Source organism: Nanorana parkeri, unplaced genomic scaffold (assembly GCF_000935625.1).
Source record: "Nanorana parkeri isolate BGI_ZX_2015 unplaced genomic scaffold, ASM93562v1 scaffold37, whole genome shotgun sequence".
Classification (NCBI taxonomy): domain Eukaryota; kingdom Metazoa; phylum Chordata; class Amphibia; order Anura; family Dicroglossidae; genus Nanorana; species Nanorana parkeri.
In genome coordinates this window covers 3,073,994-3,097,472 of record NW_017306305.1, presented here as the reverse complement: position 1 = coordinate 3,097,472, position 23,479 = coordinate 3,073,994, and the positions used below count along the sequence as shown (strand labels likewise).

General features: G+C 38.3%; 1 protein-coding gene across 1 annotated transcript in view; it reads right to left on the bottom strand.

Annotated features, from left to right (window-relative positions):
• ZNF385D (zinc finger protein 385D) overlaps window positions 1–23,479 on the bottom strand; it is a 279,849-nt gene that overhangs the window by 14,063 nt on the left and 242,307 nt on the right. The window contains exons 5-6 of the mRNA XM_018570233.1: window positions 14,664–14,897; window positions 7,981–8,159 (exon numbers count right to left, since the gene is read on the bottom strand). Coding sequence (XP_018425735.1) covers window positions 7,981–8,159; window positions 14,664–14,897 — 413 coding nt within the window. The remainder of the gene's footprint in view (window positions 1–7,980; window positions 8,160–14,663; window positions 14,898–23,479) is intronic.

Sequence of the window (23,479 nt, the reverse complement as noted above, 5' to 3'; positions counted from 1 at the left end):
AACCTTGTGTAGTCTAAGATTAAACATCCTCTCTTCTAACCTCTTCTTCTGCCTCATGTCATATAGTTCATGATGTAAACATCTTATTCCAAATATTGTGGTCCCCATTGATGATGTTGAAAATTAAAATGATATCCCTTCTTAAGCGCCTCTTTTTTTTTTGGTGGTGCCGTGACTCAGATAAGCGCCTCTTTTCTAACGAGAATAAGTTTGATTTCCCCTTTATTAATTTTGTAGCCCTTCTCTGAACTCTCTTGATTTCGTGGACGTCTTTCCTGAGGGTTGGTGACCAAAACTGAACAGCATACTTAAAGTGTGGCTGAACCAGTGATTAACAAAGTGATAACATTATGTTTTTATCCCCCACTAAAATCCCTCTTTTAATGCAGGATAGTATCTTGCTTGCTTTGCTGGCTGCTGCTTGGCATTGCATACTACTGCTGAATGTATGATTTGTGAGGACCCCCAGGTCTTTGTCCATGTCTGACTTCCCCAGCGGGGCATCCCCTGTGTAGTAGTTTGCACACACGTTCTTTGCTCCCATGTGCATAACTTTGCATTTTTTCATATTCACTTGCATCTGCCATCGTGCAGCCCTTGCCTCAATTTTATCTAGGCTCTGTTGTAGTGAATGTATGTGTTGTTGAGAATTAACTGCCCTACAGAGTTTAGTATCATCTGCAAACCTTGAGATTGAACTATTTATTCAAATGTCTGTGAAGGTTCTCATTCATCCAGGTCATGGTATATCTGTAACAAATAAGACACTTCACTGGTCATCCAACCATCTTTCTCAATTCAGAAAGTCATTCTGAATTGAGAAAACTGGTTGGATGACCAGTGAAACATCTTCAAGCAAAATGCAGCAAGTCCAATTGCCTTGACTTATTTTTTTCAGATATTTATTCAAATCTCTATGTTGTTTATGAATAAAATAAAAAGGATTGGTCCCAAGACTGAACCCTGGGGCACCCCACTCACCACTTTTGCCCAATTAGAAAATAAACCATTTATTACTACCCTCTGGATCCGATAGTGCAGCTAATTTTCCACCAATGTACATATAATTTCATCCATACTGATTGAGAGTTTTATAAATTCAGTAGCTGTTATAGCTGTTAAATCACAGACTGACTGACACTGTGTTTATAAACACTGTTCAAACATAAGATAGAGATATACAAAGTAACATTGTCACATTTGTTCTACACTATTTTATTAATCTGCAATTCAAAGGGATGGGCTTTGATCTGCATATGATGACAGTTAAAAAAAACCTGACAAGTTAAATAAATATTTAAAAACAAAATGTGTTCCTATTTAATCCATTATTAACCCTTACTTCACCCTACTTGGCTTTAAATAACTAATTCTTTCCCATCTCAAATTAACTATTATTTTACTGATTTTTTTAGTTTTATTTTCCTAATTATTAAAGTGACGCTAAACTCAGTTATAAAAATTAAACAAATATATTCATTCATACTTAACTATTAACACAAAAGTAGCTTATTTGTGTACGTGCACATGCACATATATGCATTAAATATTTATTTATTGATTTCACATTTCACAAATCACAAAAATATCAACAGAAACAATTAATACACTCAACACTTAAAGTGACATTAAAGCCAAATTTTTTTCCCCTCCCCCCATGTAAATGTTAGCACTTACCTCAAATGATGTCTCTTATTCTGATCTTCCTCTTCTTTCCCCATGTTTTCATGTGTCCCTCCAGCGGTGCGGCGTCACTCCGATCCAGCGCTGACTGCTCTGTCTCTCCGATCCAGCGGTGTCTGCAGGCGGGTGCACGCGTCCATAAACTTACCTTGCGTCTCTGCTCGTCTCCCGGCCGAGAATCGGAACTGCGCATGTGCCCGCCCCAAGATCCTTTGCGGCCGTACGATCACTTCCTGATTCTCAGCGCGGGAGCGAGCAGCAATAACGAGGTAAGTTTAAAACCAGTTAAAGCGGGTTTTTTTTTTAAACTTCTTGCCTATATCTACTGCTTGCTAGCAGTAGATATAGGCAAAAAAACAGAGGGTTTAGAACCCCTTTAACATGATACATATAGAATTTATTGTCCCAGTCATACCATTTCCTCTACATAATTACTACCATATAACATATAGACAAGACATATAATTTATACCTTTCTTCCTCGCCCCCCCCCACCTCCCCCCCCAACTCAATCATACTTTGACATCCACAAGGGCATTATAGATATATTCGATAGTTTGATAAATTTGATAAAAAGGGAGTTAAGTCAGCAGAGAGTTTACTTGGTAGACCGAAGTCTAGATATAGTATTTCCCCTTTTCCTTCCCTTTTACGTTCCCACTCCTTCCCCCTTCTACTTCCTCTTCTTTCACCCTCCTCCTCCTAGTCCTTATAAGTATCTAAGGATCTCTGATGAACTCGTATAGTCCCTCCAGGGGCTCCACCTCTCCCTAAATGGTGTATATCTATTATGTAAACGAGATGTGAGTTCTTCAAATCGCATGACATTATTAAGTTCTTCCACCCATTCTGATATCTGAGGGGGGCTAATTGACTTCCAGTGTCTTGGTATTACTGCTCTTGCAGCTGCAAGGATCGGACATAGAAGACCTTTTTTCACTGCGGTGAACGAGCCATGGTGTAGAGACAACAGTGCAACCTCAGGTGTCTCCAGGCCATGAAGACCCATCAGCTCTTGAGCAATCTCCAGGATTGCTTTCCAGTAAGTTCTTATCGACTGGCACGACCACCAAATATGTAACATCGTCCCATCTTCCCCGGAACACCTCCAACATAGCTTGGACTTTTTAGGGTTGATCTTATGTAAGTTAAGTGGACATCTATACTTGTTAATACTTTAAAATTTCTTTCCTGGGTAAAGGCTGAGATACTTGATTTAAAGGTTAGGTAGAAGATCTTCTTCCACTCATTCTCTGTTAATGCGTGTTCCAGCTCTCGTTCTCACGCTTTAGTATAATAGGGCAGTGTTGGATACGTCTGGTTTAATAATAGATTATATGCACATATATGATGCAATATATCTGAATAAATAACACATGGCAGACCAGAGGGTTTGCAGTTTTGGGGGATTAGAGAAAATCACAAGACATTGGTGAGAAAGAAATTGGAGGAGAGAGTTAGCAAAAAAGAATCTGAATGGATTTACAGGGCAGATACGATGGTACCCAAAGGGTTAAATGTAGAATTTAACCTCAGCTGCTTTATCTCAGATCTAAAAAGGTCCTTTTATATTCCTCTTTTATATTTCCTTTGTATCTTCCATATTCATTCAGTATTTATTAAAGATTTGAAGTGGGGGTGATGAGATTATTACTACTTTATCTATGTATTTTATTTAAACATCAGACATATTGTATATTTATTACATCATATGGGATTCATCGTCCATTTATTAACACTTGCAATGTGGTTTTATTATTTCCATGAATTTGAGTTGTTTGGCGTCATTGTCTGTATATACAGTATATATGAATTTATATGATTTTAACTAGTTCTACATATATCAGTTTTTGGTCTTGCATGGCCATCAGCTTGAGTCGGAGGTGATATTTATCAACCGCTATGGTGTGCTAAACAGAGCTCCCATTGTTTACACAGTTAGTATGGTAATAGTGAAGTATTTAGTTTTGAGATCCACTTCCTCTGTTATTCCCCTGATGTAGTCACTTGATACTTGATGTAACGCGGGTAGGGTGGGACTGACAGAGGAATCATAGGATTGTTAGAAAATTTGTTGTGCTTTACGATCACCTGTAACTTCTTGAACTGAGCACACCACATGCTGAGAGACAAAAGAACGGGTAAGCAGGGCTGGTTCTATCAGTTGGATTGACTTATCCTTGCAGTGTGAGGCAGCAAACACTTTTATTTGGGGTAAAGACAATCACAGTGATTAACTTTGTTGAATCCTCTTTTGAAACAAAGAAGGGTAGACAAAAAGGGAACACGGTATGAATTAACAACTACAGTATGTTACATTATTCTGCTTCTCAGATTTAATAAAAGGTATTTTTAACAGAAATAGTTAGTTATGTTACATTAAAAGTCAGTTGTTAGGAAGGAAAGATTGTATTTTTCTTACAACACAAAGGACAGTTTCAATGCCATGACTACAAGAGTATACAATACAAGATTATGTACTTTAAAACTAGCACCAAAACACTGTAAGATAAAAATGATTAAAGCTGAACTCCAGCCTTCCCTTCAGTCTTGCACAGTTGCACATGCTTCTCTCCTGTACTGGAAGTGCTTACTCTAGTTTCACAGCACACTGTGAATTTCTCACATTGTGCATTACATACTGCCACAGGTCAGAGAAACCATCCTTGTTTCCTGGCTGGAGAACATCCAGCATCATCTAGCTTTCCTCACTGTCCTTAATGTTCTTGGCCTCCCCTTTTCATTCGTTGGATTGCTGTTTTTTAAATCATAAAGGTTCAGCATCACATATTGGAACATTCAAATGCAGCCTGCTTAGGGACCCTCACTCCTTCAGACTGACGTCTACCCATCAAGTTATTTTGTCAGTCCCTCCCACCAGCCATGACCTGCCTGCTTTGCATAGAGAAGTGCAGAGACAGTAATGATATTACTTGGTCTAATAAAAGGTAGGTAAAGATTTTATTCAAACATTTAATTTAAGTTTTTTTGGGGGGTAGGGTTTTTTTTTTGACAAAATATAAGCCGATTACATTTTAGCTTTAAATGCCTTGTTTACCCTGATTACAAGGTCAGCAAATGGAGCAATGGCCTGACAGGGGCTCAAATTCTTCCCTTCTCTATTTAAAATAAAATGAAATGTTTTGGCTGGATTTGGGCTTTAAATATCCTTAATCCTGGCAAACTGATGGGATGTGATCATATGTATATCTGCATCTTATTAAATGCCATATTACATAAATATATGATTATTGTATTTTTAAATGTAAGCTTAAAACCTATACCTGTACAATAATAGTAGAAATTTAAGCATTCTGCATTTACAATTATTATTTAAGCACTAAAGATAACATAGATCACAAAATTTAACAATGCTAGTACATAAAATAATGAGTACCCTGTAGAAAAAGATGATGTTATATCAATAACAATATAAGCATTCTTTCTTCTGACAAACTGAGCTGTAATCAGTTCTGCCTTCAAGATAAAAAAAATGGAACTGTCTTTCTAGAAGATACATTTTTCCTAGAGGCATTTGTCTTTCTATCTGTGGTATTTGCAAGTTATAAGATAATTGCATCCATATCTGTAATGCTTATGGCGCGACAATAGCTAAGAATCACTTGGCCTCTTATTTTCCTTTTTCATGTATCAATAAACTCTGCTCCCATTAAAAACACCAATTAGTCTCGAGGCTTAGGCTTTCAATTCTCCATATATGTGCTAAATTAAGGGTTAAATGTTGAATTTTTAAAGGGAAACACTGGTGATTTCCTTTTACATTTGCAAAGGTGCTCTCTAGCTTTAGTTTGTACAGAGTATCCTGGCATTTCCAATAAGAGAATTCCAATAAAAGAGCACACTTCTTGCATTTAGCTGTGAATGTATGTATGTGTAATCTGGGATCCTGATATCCTGTTCTGAATTTCCAGCACTGCTATACACCAACTATCTAGAATCTTGCACTCTGCTGGCTGAAAGGGTAAATATTTAATATTTATATGCATTACATTCATACTGTATCTACTTGACCATAAAATATTTCAAGACTGTAATGTTTGTATTCCTAAACACAATATTCAAATAAATAATATATAAGCAAAAAAGAATATACATCAGCTTTAAAATGTTTACACTACTTTCAAAGTAGTATCTATTCTAAACTGTAGCTGTAATTACTATTTTGCTTAAAGTATATCTAAATTCAAACCATTTTATTCATTTTAGATATAGTATGATAGGGTTAAAACTGCTGTTAGTTTTTTTAAGGGATTTTCTTTCACTTTCTATCCTGTTATACTTTAAGGTTTTGATTCCCTGACACTTGACAAGTCCCTGAGACTTTCCCCTATGACACCCTTGAGTTATGAAGCATTTTTGTTTCAGAGGTGTCTTATACTTTTAAGCAGCCCTCTTAGTGGGAGCTCTCTTAGGCTTATGCTTGAGCTTATGCTGGACCGTTGTTGTCACTGGCTGCCATTGATTCCAGCATTGATTTCCCCTAGCACAAGTTCCAGCTGAGAACAGGTTACAGAAAACAATATATTTATACATTTTTAATAACAACTCATTTTTCATGAGCAACAAAATTATTTAAACAATTATTCCTCCGGTATACCCAACTACATACAACTGTGCCCAATACTGGAAGAAATGTGTTCTCTGTAAACTAAAACATTATTGTAGCTTTAAAATAAACCTGTCAAGAGGTAAAAACTGGGGGTTTTCATCACTGACCTTCTAAAAATATTAGTCACCTGGCTATTGTGCTGACCCTTTGACTTCAATATTTTACAAGCCATTGACCCAAAACAAGTCAACAAAGTCAAAGTAAACTCAAAAGCCTGAATCTACATACTTCTTCTGCGCCAATGACAACTGACTCAAGAGGGACAGCATGATAGCCCAACAACTAGCAATTTCAGAAGGAGAGGTCAGCAGTGGTAGTCTTCATGTTTCTCTCTTGACAAAAATTCCTTTAGTAAAAAAAAAACAAACAAGAAAACTAAAAGAGTATCACCAAAAATTACTCTGAAAAAGAGAGTACTGCACAAATTAGAACACCACATTAAAAAGTATTACCTCTTTTAAGTAAAACACAAATTACAAATTATACAGTAAGATGACTAGAAGGACCAATGGAGCATGAGTGACTATATTATGGCCTGTCCCTATTTCTGCAGATCTGTGCCTTTTGACTCCTAATACTACTGTACTCCTTCCTGAAGCAGGTGGTATTCCTTCCCACAGCTGAATTAATCATAAAAACACCAGAGCAGCATTGTATAAAGATTCCCATAGTGCAATGAACTGTCATGGTTTGATCCTTCCACATTTGAAAATAAAAAAACAGGCGTTAGAACCCAGCTGGTAAATGCATATTGAAAGGGAGTTTAAGTCCAGAGGGGCTTTGGCCTACTCATTTTTTTTTTTACATATTGTGTAAACCTATGTTTTTAGGGGCTTCCCGTCTACTTTTATTCATTCAGCAAACACCTTTACATCAGATTACTCTTGCAGGAGTTTCATCATCATAAAGAATACAAAGCAAAATACAGCCTCCTGGCTTTTTGGACTGCTTAGCCCCTCAGTGTTTCCTTCCAGACTAAAGTTTTCATCTCAGGCTTCAGCCTGTTCAAAGTTCCTGTCTCCCAAGCCAGGACATACACACTCCTTGAGTGCCTGTAGTCAAATATACTCAGTGGCGTTACAAGTGGTGTGCGGGGTGTGCGGCCCACACCCAGGTGACACCATTGGAAGGGTGACACCAAAATGACTGACAGTCATTTTGGTGTCCCCCCCTCTAAAAAGTCGTGCACTCGGTCATGGATCGAGAGCCCGACAGTGTCAGGAGAGAGGAAGGAACCTAACGGCATACCTCATCCTCCTGGGTGCCCCTCCTCTTTCTCTGAGAGGCAAAGGAGTCCTGAGCCTCAATTAGCTCTGAAACAAAAGGACACAAGGATTGGCTAGCATTTAAGATGTAGACCTAGGACTGGAGGCTTTATTCCACCAAAAACTCTACAAAGCCTCTATTCTCCAGGGTCCATACCACAACTTACTAAGCTTGAAGGCACCAACTCTGGAGGCATTTAGGGTGGGTGGGAAACCTAGGTGATGCATAAATACCATTCACAAGCCTACCATCCAGACCCACACCTGGTCAGGGACTCTTTGCATGCTAAATAGTGATCATACTGCCTCTTCTCACAGTGACAGAGTGCTAGCCTAACATAATAGCAACAGAGTCACTTTAAAGTTTATATTACTGGTTTACTGTTGTTATAATTCTGTTACCTGTTTAAGCTGAGTCTCAGAATTGACATGGACATCACAGATTTCACAGTGAAATGTTTTGTTTTGAAGGCCCGTGTTCCCTTTGCTGATAAGCAATCTTCCTTTTACTCCGGCTCGGGGAAATGCTTTAATGGTGCCACTTCCATTTCGAGCTTCCACCATGGTTTTGTGCTTTGTACCTGTGAATATGGAAAAAGGCAACAAAAACAATATAACATTCTTCTAAATGACTGAAAGTTAAAATATACACTACAGATTTACTGAATTACATTTATTGTATAAAAGTATGTTTCCCCTTAGAAAAATTTTTTTATGTGGGTCAGTACTACCCCACATAAAATATGTAAAATTAATCCTGCAGTTAGTGTTAGAATATGGTATAAAATGACAATTACAATATAAATAAAAGTATTAAAGTTATTACATTTTAGCTTACTCCAATATATAGTATTCTATGTTAATGCCCTTTTTAAAGAGAAGTGTAGTTTTGGACTAAAACAACAGATAACATATTTATGCATTTTGTGTCTTGTGCTGTTTTTTTGTTTCTAATAAGATGGGTAATGCAACTATTTAAACACAGTGAAAATAAATTCATAATTAAGAGTTTAAACTGAGCAGGAACTTGTTGAGCTATGAATAAATCTGTTCACTACATTTAAATGAAAAATGCAGATCTGGATATTTAACAGTATTAACTGTATATACAGTACCTGCCAGACTGGGAAAACATGAAATGAAAATTTCTTTGTCTGACGTAAATTATTCCTAAGTAAGATTTGTTTTGAAACTTTGGACTATGCCCAATTATTTTTGAACACTGTGCTAGTTATAGGCTAACTATAGCTTTAAAAAAACAACCATTGGACAAAGCTGTGTACTGCCTTGGAATCAGTAAATAAGAGGCACAAGAACTCTCCCCCTCAGTGTCCTTGCGTGTCACTAATCTACTAAATGACATATCAGTCTGGATGTCACAACATTTCTTAAAACTCAACCTTTCAAAAACTGAGCTCATGATATTTCCTCCACCCCGTGCACCTTTCCCCAACATTTCAGTTGTGATTGATAACACAACTATCCAAACCTCCCCTCATGCCAAGGTCCTAGGTGTCATCCTTGACTCAGACCTCACCTTTCTTCCCCACGTCCAATCGCTATCCAAATCCTGCCGCCTTCACCTTCGTAACATCTAAAAAATACGCCCCTTCCTCACCAATGACACCGCAAAACTACTCATCCACTCACTTGTTATATCTCGTCTTGACTATTGTAACTCCCTCCTCATTGGCCTTCCACTACACAGGATATCCCCCCTTCAGTCTATCATGAATGAAGCTGCCAGACTCATTCACCTTACCAACCGCTCAGTGTCTGCATCCCCCCTCTGCCAATCCCTACACTGGCTTCCACTCGCCCAGAGGATAAAATTCAAAATATTAACAGTCACCTATAAAGCCATCCACAACTGAGCCCCCCGGATATATCTCAGACCTTGTCTCTAAGTATCACCCTAACCGTCCCCTCCGCTCTTCCATTGACCTCCTGCTTTCCAGCTCCCTTGTCCACTCCTCCCATACTCGCCTCCAGGACTTCTCTAGAGTCTCTGGAACTCTTTACCCCAACCTGTCCATCTATCTCCCACCTTGACTGCCTTTAGGCGTTCCCTAAAGACTCATCTCTTCAGGGAAGCCTATCCCACCTCGACCTAACCACTGAACCTTCACATTCTCAAATAAATCATTCCCACAGCTACCACAGCTACCTCCTCATGTATCATTTCCCCCTCCTCTTTCAGATGGTAAGCACTCAGGGGCAGGGCCCTCCTTACCATCTTGTCTTGAATTGTATTGTAACTGTAATGTCTTCCTTATATTGTAAAGCGCTGCGCAAACTGTTGGCGCTATATAAATACTATGTAATAATAATAATAATAATAATAGTACCTCTTAAGCATGTGGTTTGCATGTATGTTGCATGCATGTTTGTAATTCACTGGTAATACTGTTGCTAAAGTTAGTGCTGTTTATGTTCTTATGCTACCCTTGTCAAGATATTTTTCTCTCGCTGGATCATAGAGAAAAATGGGCTATTCCGTTGTCCACAGCATAAGCTCACAGGCAGCACAAGTTATACCAGCATCACAATGGAGTAGCATATTGGTTTCCAAATATACAGGCTTAATAATCTGATCCACAATATATACAAGAAAGGTAGATGCCAGCATATCTTTAAAATAATTGCATCCAACACTGATAAAATATATAAATTAAGGAGCATATGATAATTCTTGGATTCTGCTGTGCAGCAACCATTGATGTTATTGTGTGAGACCATCACAACCTACTAATCTCTTATCAGAAACTGTCAAATAAAGGAACACTGTATAATGTTTCTGAGCCTCATATATGACGATGTGTTAACTACAGCAATCAGATACACCCATTCACCCTCTCAATGGCATTGGCAACTACAAGCTGATTTGTTAGGGATGAGAGAGTTTTTTCTTGCAGAAAGCCTATTCATGATTTTTGTATTGAATTAATTTGTTTTTAACCCCTTCATGACTGAGGCCTTTTTTTCCCATTTTTTGCACCCATGTTATATTCCACATTTTAGGCCTGAAAATGAGTTAAAACCCCCAAACAATATATATTTTCTGAATGCCAAGACCCTATAGAATAAAATGGTGGTAGTTGCAAATTTTTATGTTGCGCAATATTAGCGCAACTCCTTATTAAATCCCAACATTTAGCGAAAAATTTAATTAAATGCCCCAAAACACAACAAAATACAAATTTTTTAATGAAATATAAAAGATTAGGTTACAACAAGTAAAACGATACCCAACATGCCCAGGTTACAAATTGCGTGCGTCCGTGAAACGGCGAAAAACTGCAGTACCCCAAAAAGTCCATAAGAGATGCTTTAAAAGCCCCCACGGGTCATCAATTTAGAGATACCCAAAAATACTGGCCCTAGAATTATTGCTCTCACTCCGGCGTGCGCGGCGATACCCAACATGTGTATCGCGTTCATCGTTTTCATCTGTAGGCGCACCTGACGCGTGTTTACGTGGCAAGGCATCATGGCCCACTCACAAACCAGCATGTAAAACAACTTGTCTCACCACTAAGGATAATAACAGGGGTTAGGATACACGTCTTCTGCAGAGGATGTGAAAGCCGCACTGCCGCGCCAAGGCACCTCTTATAGTGCGGTCCTAACTCTAAACTATGAGAGTCTCCATCTTGGAGCACATGGGGGCAGAAGATTTCAAATTGGGTGCAGGTTTGTCAGGAGGACGCCCAGCCTCCTTAAAAGCACAGAAACACACAAGGGATCCCGCACATCGCAATGGCAGCTGAGAAACCCCATGCGTCGCTGCACCAAATCGGTCAAGCAAAACAAACGACAAACGCACTCAACAATTTGTCACCAGTTATACAGTAAGGTGCACACGAAATGGGCTTTGAACAGTAAAACAGTAGAAAGGCATCATGGCACACTCACAAACCAGCATGTAAAACAACTTGTCTCACCAGTTTAAACAGCTATTGCCGCCGGGAGTCTGTTTAAACAGCCACGATGCTGGCGACGTACACTGTACATCGTCAGTCACGAAGGGGTTAAAGACTTTTTTTTACACATTTTTTTATGTTAAATTAAGTTTGATATTAAGGACGAGAGACATTTCTGTCTGTATCACTTCCACGCCTACTTACCAATGCCCTGTGCATCTATGTCATTCTCTATTCTTAAAGCTGAACTCCAGCCTTACCTTTTTTCCCCACACTTTTAGCATGTCCTCTCCTGTGTTGAAACTGAATGGTCTCAATTCAGTGTCAACTTGGAAATCCACAATATAAAACAATTGTTAACAATTCAAAGTTTTTTTAATTCTGCTGCTACCTATAGGCACAAGCATGTGAGTAAAGGTAAATTCAGCCTTGGTGACATCATTTTTACCTTTTTATCTTTCATTTCCCAAACATGCTATACACTATTAAAGCATGAACATTTATACAACATCTTTGCTGTTAATTATCTTAAATAAACATCAAAATTACAAACAACTAAAACTGTATCTATATCCCAAACTGTTTTTGCTGTCCTTGTCTCATTGGGAAGATTTGCCTTGAGTTTCTTTCCTGAAGACACATCAGGAAGTGTGAATAAAATTTTCCAAAATTAAGCAAAATCCCTTCTTAGACAGCTGCCAGCAGTCCCCTACCAAGACTGCCCATTAGAAGATTTTTCCTCACCTCCTGTTCCAGTGACAATGGAAACATTTTGAATAATTTCCAATTACTTTCAGATTAAGTGATAAAGGTCACCAGGAAAAATAGAGAGGTGAATCTCCCCAGCAGTGGCACAGACACCTGACAAAGGTTCAAGCCTTTTTCCATTCTCTCCAAAACGAAATAAAAATATTGGGCTATAAATATACTTTAATTGCTTGTAAGCGTTCTATATTAGACTTTTTTCACTACCTCTCTGTGATTAGTAGTACTTGAAAATAATTTTCTACCTAAAAATAATGGAGTGAGTATTTTTCAGAAGTTCTCTTAACTTCAATTCACTTCTCTATTAGGCTCATTCACCTCACCTAAATAAATAGTCAAGAAATATTTAAATGTTATAGATGTTGAATGCAATTCAGCATATAATCCAAATAAAAGAAAGATGCTGTAAAGCGAAGGGAAACATTCAAGCTTGTTACAGTTCTTTTTCACTTAAGCAGAACTTTTGGCATGGTGGAGAGAAATAATTTTGGCAGTGAAGACTTGTAATTTACTCCTTAAATAGGCCTCCAGCTGAATTTAGAATTATTAATGATGTGTTTGATAACACTGTCCAAGTCCTTGTGTATGAGAGCCTGGAAGCTGCAATGCTCCTCTTCCTTTTAAGATGATGAAAATAGCATTTAAAACAAAGATCCAGATATTACTTAAAGGTGAGGTTAGAAGTTTAATACAATCTCCTGCTCCTTCTAGCTAATAGAATGTTGAGGACTTTCTCTGGGGAAATCTGCCATTACTAAATGTTACAACATAGCAACCACTGTATTCTCAGGCATGGCAGAATCCCATCAGTTGTAATTAAGGTTATCAGCAATTCTATTTTGTTTGGCTGCAGATGTTTGTGAATGTAACATTTTCACTTTTAATCAAGAAAAACAAATGAATAGACAGTAAACAACAACCATAATAGTGTTTTAAAATGTAACTTCAGTTTTTTTATTGAGGAAAATACAATCCCTTTTGGGGATCTATACACTGCACATTTCAAAGATTTTAGTAAAGTTTGTAGCAGATTCCTACCGATTCTGAATAAATAGGTGTTGAATTCACATGTCCTTTCCAGATTGATTCCTAAATGATGGGTCTGCCTTTATTATAACCACTTGAGCAAAGCTCAGAGTTCTTATGAGGAAAACTACAGTGTCTGCATCCCTTCAAGAGTACCTCACCAAAAATAAAACTCCTATTGCAGGAGAAGCATAAAACTGTATTTGTATCCCAGCGCAAACTTCCGAGAAAGGCAGTGAATCAATCACACAGACAGAAATTACATTATGGGGGCATTCTGTGAAAAAATGGTGCATGGAATACCTCCAATTTGCCAAATTGGAAATAGGCAACCTGTCACCATTTCAGAAATTACAGAGGTTGCAGATTTGAATGGAAATGTCATGGATGGTAGCATTATAATACAAAAAATGGCTTTTGTAGCAATTATATGTTTTTTTAAGTATGTGACATTTTACTATGAAGCAAACCAGTACAACAATTTAACTACAAAACAGCAGTAGCAGAGAGCTAACACTATAAGCTGCCAGCACCTACCCCTAAATGCAGAATCTCTCACATCCTTAGTAACTAGATCTACCAAAAGAGTAGCACCCCCCTAACTTCATCACATAATGTAATGCCTGGTGCATGACTGACCAATCAGCAGGCCTGGGCATTTTCAAATATTGTGTGGCTGGACTGCCCATGCATATTTAAATAAGCAAAAGTTTCTATTTATATAGTTTATGTGGCAAAACTGTAATAAGAGATATGTGCTGACATCTTAGAATGTTGGCTACCTACTACTAAGGCTTAATCTGAAATCTTGTTTTCACCATAGGTTCACAATTGATTTAAAAAAGACAAAACAAAAATACATTCAGGACATTCATTGTTCGGTAGAACAATCAATGTTTGCCCTATATTAAGACTGTTATAAGGATGACATTATGCACTAGGCCAAATTATTAACTCAATAGTCATTCAGTGACAGATCAATAAATCAATAAATATAGCCTGGATTCAATAGAACAACCTATACGTCCCTCTAATTGATGTTTGGATAATGTCGATCTGATGATATATGCTGGTTTTTCATGCATGTGTTTCCTTTATTTATATTAATCTATCCATCAAAAGAAATGAAAATGTAGAGATGCAATGTATTAGCTAATTTAGATGAGTTAATATTATTTCATGTATTATTTGTTGCATTTATAATGTTTACTCTATGCTATAGAGCTTCAGAAAGGCATGTATTTATAGATAATGGAGTCTATGTAATCTACCAGTTCCCTGTCCACACTTCATTCACCTTTGACACCATCTGCTTAGATTACATGGTAATTGCATGGCTGCAGTGGCAGTGAGAAAATTGCAGTCTCTTACCACTGTTGTGAGCCTCCAGCTGTGAGGCAGAGTTGACAGCGACTTTGCATAGTGAACAGTAAAGAAGTCTTTTAGCCTTTTCCTCCTCAGTCTCTCCTGAAGGGCATATGCTGTTGCTTGTTACCAGAGTGATTTTCTTGTCAACCTTTGAGGTGGTCTCTGTTGTCATAACACTGATTTTTCTTATTTCTAATGTTGTACTTGTTGATATTGCTGGGATTCCTGGGGCAATTTCTGAAAATAAACAAAACAGACTTTTTTGCTAAATGGGAAACTACAGTTATTTGACATTTATGTATATGTTTACATCATGTAAATGGTGAAATGTCAAGAAGATCATGTTGACAGCTAGTATAGTCTAAAACCTAAACACTGTAACCATGCTTACTGGTAATTCCCAGTACATTTATAAAGACAGAGATACCAATAACTAGCATCATGCAAATAGAGCACATATGACAAGACATTATACTACTTTCATGTTATGTAGATATATACAGTACTGTGCAAAAGTAGCCACTTGTGAAAACATTCTTTAAAGTGAGAATGCTTTTTTTTTTTTTTAAATGCAAGGGATAATTTTTAGTTATCAATTAAAACCCTTCACAGTTAAAATACCAAAATCAAAGCTACCCTTTGCTTTTAAAACAACATGAACTCTCCTAAGTACCCTTGCATACAGTTTTATTATAAAGAACTCGGCATGTAGGTTGCTTCAAACACATAGAAGTCCTTTTAGGGATTTTGTGGATTTTGTGGGTTTAGTCTCAATTGCTTATGTCTCTTTACACAACCCCAGGCAGACTCCAAGACTTTTTTTTTCATTAACAATTTTCTTTAAAGAGTTCTTTGTTACTTTGTCTGTATGTTTGGGGTCATTGCTCCACTGCAGTATTAATTAGGAACCAATCAGATGCCTCCTTGATGTCACTGCATGGTGGATAAATAGCTTCCTGTACCTTTCAGCATTAAAGAGACCATTAATTCTGACCAAATCCCCAACTCTTTTGTAGTGTTCTCCAGGCTTTCTGCAAACACACTTTCTTCCGTCACTGCCGAACATTTAACATTTTTACTTATCAGTCCAGAGCATCTGCAGCCATTTTTTGCACACCAGTCCTTATCTTTTCATGCATAGGGAAGTCACTTGGTCTGGTTTCTATTTTGGAAGTTTTGCTTTTTATCATCAAATCTTACATAAAGATCACTTCTTAACAGACTACCAGAATAATAATAATAATGATAATAATAAAAAAAGAAGAATACTGATTTTCATATGAACAGATATACAGACTCCCACACTTCGATAAGATCATCTGACATACTTGTGTACCCAACCCTCAATGGTCCCTAATGGTGTATGGAGGTGGGGATTATAAGTGTTCTCTTAAAGAACAACTCCAGGCAGATTGAAACTAAACCCTTGCAGTGGGGCTACCCTGCACTGCAAGCATTAAGTGCTTGTTTTCGTCTAGGGTTTATAATAACAAAAAATTACTCCACTGTACAGTATATTTGTGTGATGGCTTAAGGGGAGTGCAACATTATAATGAAAAGAAGGCTTGATCTGACTAGCTATCTATCCTATAGGCATTTTAATTAGAGTCCAGTAATCAACATTAATTACCTTTGATGTACTTGTACTTTGGACAAATCTTTTAAGCACTTCATTTAGCACCTATACACAATTGGATGTTTAATGTAATATTAACATAAGCCAGGGAGCAATTTAATTATACGTATTAACAATGTTACTTGTTTTTGTCTTGTGTTATAAATTGTCCTGCTTTTAATTCCACGATCTGTGTTAAATTTTAGTAAAATGCAGATAACATCAAGCTGTTACAGCACAATTTTACTATGCTGTCGTATCTAAAAACCACATAATACAGTTGTTGCACATGCAGGTCTGATATAGTGGCATTAGTGGAATGTAGTATTTTTGGATTACTGTACTGTACTGTATGCAGGTCCTTCCATAGAGGTCTCACCCCCTGAGGCTCAGAGGGGTGTGGTGCTGCTCGTGATGCATGATTTGGGGGTAAGGGTCAGTTGCATGGCATCCCATCCAGCTCACTGACATCACTGGTTGCTAGGAGCTGGATGGAACACCAACCAGAACATCCAGCTCAACTCCTGGCATCATTCAACCATTGACATCACTGAGCTGGGTGGAATGCTGGCCAGGACATCACAGGTTGCTAAGAGCTCTTGCCATGACCTTATTAAATACCACCTAAGGCAACCACCTCAGGCTGCTTCATTATAGGGACAGCCCTGACTGTATGATGCACTGATCATGTCCCTTCACAGGCAAGCTGCTCCACAAGGAGGCAGGAATTATAAGGGCTTTGTTACACTATGTCCATTAAGCTGTGTTTTCCTGCACTTTCAACAAAAAATGTTTTCTGTTTGCACCATACATGTGTGATGGTTTGCAGAAAAATGTAGCCCAATCGACATCGTGTGAACAGGCCCTAAGCGGGATGCAGAATAAAGCACCAAAGTTAGCAGTCCCTATATCTCATAATCCCTTCTTACAGACCTTTTCAAAAGAGAACTAAAGCAGAAACATTTTTGTCTTTAGTTCTCTTTTGGGTCACAGGAGTACATTTACTGATGTACTCCTGTAACGCAAACTCAGCATATAGTGTGCTGCTGCCTGCTATATGCTGGCAATGAAGAGGTGTGCTGCAGGCTGGAAAGAGAAATATGGTACAGTACAAATACGTCTATTTATTGACAAAGATGCAGCATATATCACGCACAGAGTACAACGTTTCGGGGTCTCCCAGGATCCCATTCCTAAGGCAGGGCATGTGAAGAACAATATTGTTGGGATCCACCCTGCTGCCTGATTGACAGCTGACTCTGCTGCTCTAGAGCTGAATCAGTTGTGCCCGCCCCCTCCCCTGTCTGTCCCTCCAATAAGCACTGGAGGAACAGAGAGAGGGGAGTGGGGAATCCTGGTTGGGAGCAGTGACTGACAGTTACTGCTCTCTGCAGAGAGAAAAACATGAGCTGAGTGATCTGCGGTTCATGATCATTTAGCTTCGATCTATAGAGCCGGCATTTGACACCCTCAGTGTCATACGTGGGCTCAAAGTATTGGGAAGAGCACATTTTACTCTCCCAATATTTCTCCATTCATTTCCTGCAAGAGTCCTCTCTTTCCATGAATATTCTCTATGCAACATCCACTAACCAGATGCAGGCCGTAGAATGTTTCCAGAAGGATTTAGAAACATCTACTTTACAAAAGTCAGTGCTTGCACAGGGCTATGCATGTTACCCCCATGACAGTGCTTAGGTCTGGCAACTTGCTGCTCAGGCAACAAATACTGCTGTTGGAGGCAAGATGGGTTCTGAACAAAATTAACAAAGCTGACAGAAAAAAAGCAAATGTGTTGTAAAGACAGCTGGCTTTGAAGTTATAATGTTTTGGCCATTTAATGTAAAGCAAAGCAACATAAATAATTTAAAAACAAAATATTGAGATTTTGATGTCACTTGTAGGAAGAAAAGAAACAAGATGTTTTCCAGAAGCTGCAGGGTGAATGGATAAACTGGTTGGTTTTGTTATTTGTTACATATGTCTCAACTTTCTCACTGATGCAGAGAATGACCTTCTTTTTAAAGCACTGTACACCCTGGATGAAAAATGTTTTGCACATTCTTCTTTGTGGAACATGTCTAGATCAGTCGCCTCCCAGCAATTACTAATGAGACCTTCTACAAAAATAATAGAAAACTGTTTTCTGTAGACTTGGATTTACTTTAATATCCCCTGGAAACAGTTCCACATTGTTTCATTGTGACAGCTTATCCCGCATATTCAATAAATGTACTAGAAAAAAAATGAACATGAAATAACTTATTTTAAAGCTAAGCATTGTTTCCAGGAAGAACACTACTGTATATAGAAGTAACACTTAATTCCAACATCACTATGCAAATCTTACAAAAAATTAAAAAAAAAATGTCAGTATGTCAACTAACTAATTTCTGAATACTTCACTAATGTATATGTAAATCTGACCTGTCATGTAACATTGTAGAGTCTCTGATTAAGGCTTTTATAGACAAGCACTTAAGCAGGATACTTAGCAGGCGGTTCTGATTTCCTTTAAAAGAACCCAATATTCTTTCAAAGTTTTTGACTGCGTCAGAATGTGTGACCGTTGACGTGGTCACAAATTTAACCTAATCCTGTCCAGTTTTTCGGCGTTGGAATGTGTGACTGGTCACGTGGTCACACATTTTAACGTGATCTCGTCCACTTTTTCTGCGGGGGAATATGTAACTGGCAAAAGGTGAAGAATTCCAACGCATCCTCCATTGTTTTATATGGTATGTGCAGGAGAACTGATCTGCCCTGAAACAGCTGATCGGTCCTGAAATGTGACTTTGTGACTGCGATCTCACATTTCATAGAGTCGGATAGAAGTGACATTTCATGACTGATCAGCTGTTCTATGGCAGATCGTTTCTCCTGCACATACAATCTGCGATGCTAATCTGCCCTGGAACAGCTGACAAAGTGTTGGAATTCTTCACCTTTTGCCGGTCACATATTCCACCGCCGAAAAAGTGGGCGTGATTACATTAAAATGTGTGACCAGTGACCGGTTACACATTCAAACCCAGTCACAACCTTTGATAGAACACCGGTTCAATAGAGTGTGGGATGTCAGCTTTCAGAGGGCAGGGCTTTACAGAGCAGCAACCTCAAGTATGAATGCAATGATAAGCATGAGTACATTACCACCCCAGAAGTAAGGCTGTAAAGCAAGAGGTATGGACTTCAGCATTTCACTAAAGTCCCTCAAAAAATAATTAGTCTTTTGTTTTTTTCTACATTGTATCATTCATTAATAACTAAAATAGTAATTTGATCTTCAAATACCATTGCCTCAGGAACATCTAGTGACCAAAGCAAATATGATCATGTTCATATTTGGTCAATGACATCACCCAAGATCCCCAGCTAGTTTGTTTGCACACCAGCTGGCCAGGGATCTGTCATTTTGGGGTGGCAATGCTACTGAGAGAGGATGCGATCCTTGTCCCCTTAACACTGGGACAGAATGCCTTGTGCCTTGCAAGGGGGAAAGGGAGGCTTCACCCCCCCCTTGCAAGGTATCATCCCAATGTCGAAGGCATGTGGTCTGGTATGGTTCAGGCGGAATGGAGAACTGTATGCTAACTGCCCTCCATTCCCTGGCTCCCTAAACTGCATGCCAGGATAAGTGTCTGGTATTAATTATAGGGGAACCACACACCATTTTCTCACTTCAAACACACCTGTGTGTGGCCCTCCTTAAAATTCATACCAGACTCTTATTTAGGCATGAAGCATTGGTGGCCAAGAAACAGAGGGCATTGGGCATGTGCCCGCCAACCCATACCCATGTCTCCAACATTGGAAGGGTACCTTATAAAGCCTTTGCTTACCTTGCAAGTCACCATGGCACCAGGCAAGGCAAGGGTCTCATCCCCATATCCAGTCTTCAAGAGGATGTGGGGGTTTGTGAGGAGTGTAGACTTATTTGAATCTGGAATCCCTCTTTACAATAAGGGTACCCCTACATATCATCTCCCCCCAGGGGAATGAATATGGGGTATATTAGAACTAGACATGTGCACTGCCAAAAAATGTGTTTAATTTAGTTTCGTTTTAAATTCGGATTTGTGTTATTTCGTTTTTCGGGATTCGGGTGTGAAAGTCAATTCGGATTCGGAATTCGGATTTGGACGAAATTCGTTAGCGGTAGTTCGTTCGGCAGTTCGTTTCGTTTTAGTTTCTTATTCGTTTCGTTCATCCGTTTGTTCGTTTGCAGCAAAGTGACATTTGAGGGGGGAAAATGTTTTTCTCCTTTGTTCCAACGGATGAAACGAATAAGAAACGAAAACGAAACGAACGTTCGACCAAACTACCGCTACCGAATTTTGGAAACGGAAATTCGGATTTGTTTGCATTCGTTATATCTGTAATTCGGAATTCGGATACATCCGAATGTCCGAATTTCCGAAAATTCGTCCGAATTTCGATTCGGAACGAAACGAATCACACATGTCTAATTAGAACCCTTAGCACTTAGTCTCCAAAAAAGTTACAATAAAAGCACATAAACTGGGACAGTCTTTTAATTAAAAAAAGAAAACAATGTTCCCTAGTGTAAACCTTTTTTTAAGGGGACAGACTGAAATAAAAGCTTGACAGAGTTTTTTAGTTTTAAATCATTCCCTGCTTTATAAAAAAAAGAAAAGATTTGAGCTGAAGTTGATAAGACTTTAGCACCTTTTCAGTCTATTTATGTGTTTAGCTATGAGATTATACTAGCAAATGTATGATCTTTTTTTAAATAAATGTATTTAAAAAAACAGTTGCTGAAATTAAACCATATCTGTTGGCATATGATGAAAACAGAACACCTCACTATGCCAGAACATGCCACAATATCAGAGCACATCACTGTGTTAGAACATTTCGGTCCTAAACGATTTTTACACTGAAGGTTTTCCATTTCTAAATTAATAAACTGGGCAGACTCATGGACCAACAATACCTGAACTTTTTTTTACTCTAATGCACTTAGTATAAACTACTATTGCTTGTGATGGATTAAATAAATATGCAAAGTTTTAATTAAAGCTATTATTAAACAAAATTGTTAATGCTTCATGAATGTTTCATAAATAATGTTTAAAAATATGAATTATACATTAATGTTTGGAATTAACATCTCATATCAGGCTTTGTCTGAGCTGATGAATATGATAGTGAGGTCAATGATAAAACATTTAAGAAGTTGAGTTAAATGGAATAAATTGCAATATTTGCTACCACAACATTGGGTTGCTAATAATGGAAAATACTTTTATGAGGTAAGCAATGAATACAATGATTTTGGGTCTGCGGACATGTTTCTGGCGTGCCAGTACAGTACTGATTCTGTGTCTACGGACATGTTTCTGGTGGGTCAGTACGTTACTGATTTTGTGTCTGCAAACATGCCACTACAATGATGCACATATCTGCACTTTCTACCACTACACTAGTGTGCAATAGCCCCACACTAGACATGTACATTTAATTTAGTTTTGAATGGATATTTGTATGAATTTCATTCGATTTGGACATTCGGATGCATCTGAATTTCCGAATCTGAACGTGTCCGAATGCGAATGGATCTGAATGTTCCTTTAATGAAAATAAAAATCAGAATTGATACAAAATAAAATGAAAAAGGTTTTGCCGGTTACATGTCTACCCCACACTTCTGTACTCATTCCCAAAGCACAAAACATGTAAGCTGGCAAAAAAACATTTTTCATTTTGGATTTTTCTTTATTTCGGGTCTGAACAACGTTTAGTTTGGTTATTGGGATTCGGATCTTTTGAAATTTAGTTTGAGTTTTCGGATGGGGTTTTCTGATTGGCCAGAAAACAGTCACATGTTTGATTTAGTTTCATTTTGAACAAAGTTTGGTTAATCCGAAATGTCCTTAAAAGGACATTCACATTCGTTTGCACTCGGCCTCATTGGAATTCGGACAATGTCTGAATTAATGACATTTTGTCTGAATTTGCATTCAGAACCATACGAAACGTATGTCTAAAACGTATATCTACTAATGTCTACAAAGCACTAATGCTCACATCTGCACTCTCTGCCACTTCACCAGTGCACCGTTCTGCACTCAACACCATTACACCGATGCTCACTTCTGCACTTGTCATTGCTAAACCAATGTGCACATTTTCACTCGCTGCCACTCCACCAATGAGCACTAACCTACTAGCTACCATTGTGCTGATGTGCATTACTTCTGCTTTCATCTCGTTCAATGAATAGACATGCTTTTGTTAGTTTACTACTAGAACATTCTGTCTGCTGTCCTTGTGGTCACCTTTCCAACATGGGGAAGGGGATAGGGGTTCTGTAGTCCACAGAAGAGAACTGAGAAGGCTGAAAACCTGATAGGATCAACAGATATTTTTCTGTATTTGTAGAAAATGCATCCAGCCTGAAAAGGAAAATAAATGCAGTTACCACATCAAAGGATTGGTAAGCTACAATATATTACATTTTTGTTTTTACTTCAGGAATCTTCCGTTGAGTGTAAAATGTGAGTTGCCATTGCTGAACTCCATTCCTGAAATGCTAGTTTCCTGCCTGTCATGCTTGTGGATCCAATGGCTTCAATAGTTTTTGAGGCACTGACCTGGAAAAGTATGCAGTGCTGACTCGACTTGATCGATACTTAGAAAGTATCTTAGCCAAAGAACTCCAAGAAGCTAGATTGTTCACAAGGTCAGCTATGGTATACTGCACATTTCGGACAGTTTAGTTTTCTTTTACTGTAAGTTGAAGTCCCTGTTCACACCTAGACGTTTTTTAGCCCTTGTAAACCCTCTTTAAAATGCTCAACACAAGAAATCCCATGATTTTCAATGCCCCCCGTTCACACCTGAGCAGCAAAACAACCGGAAGCAAAACACCAGCAGCAAATGAGCATGAGCTTTTTTGGCAGTTTGCAGCTTGTTTTTCCTTAAAGACTTCAATGGAAATGCCAAGAAACACGCAACACAGGCATTTTAAACATATTTGTGCCCATATTTGTGCGTTCATGAGCACGTTTGTCCATTGACCGCAATGGAACAAAAATACAGATACCTTGTCGCACTCCTTACCGGAAAGCCCCAAATTGATGAGGGGGGGTGCTCGCAGTGACCGCAGATGGTGCCGCCAAATAGAATGAAAATTAATGGATGTCACCAGAATACCAATGATATTGCAGTCCAAAGTTTT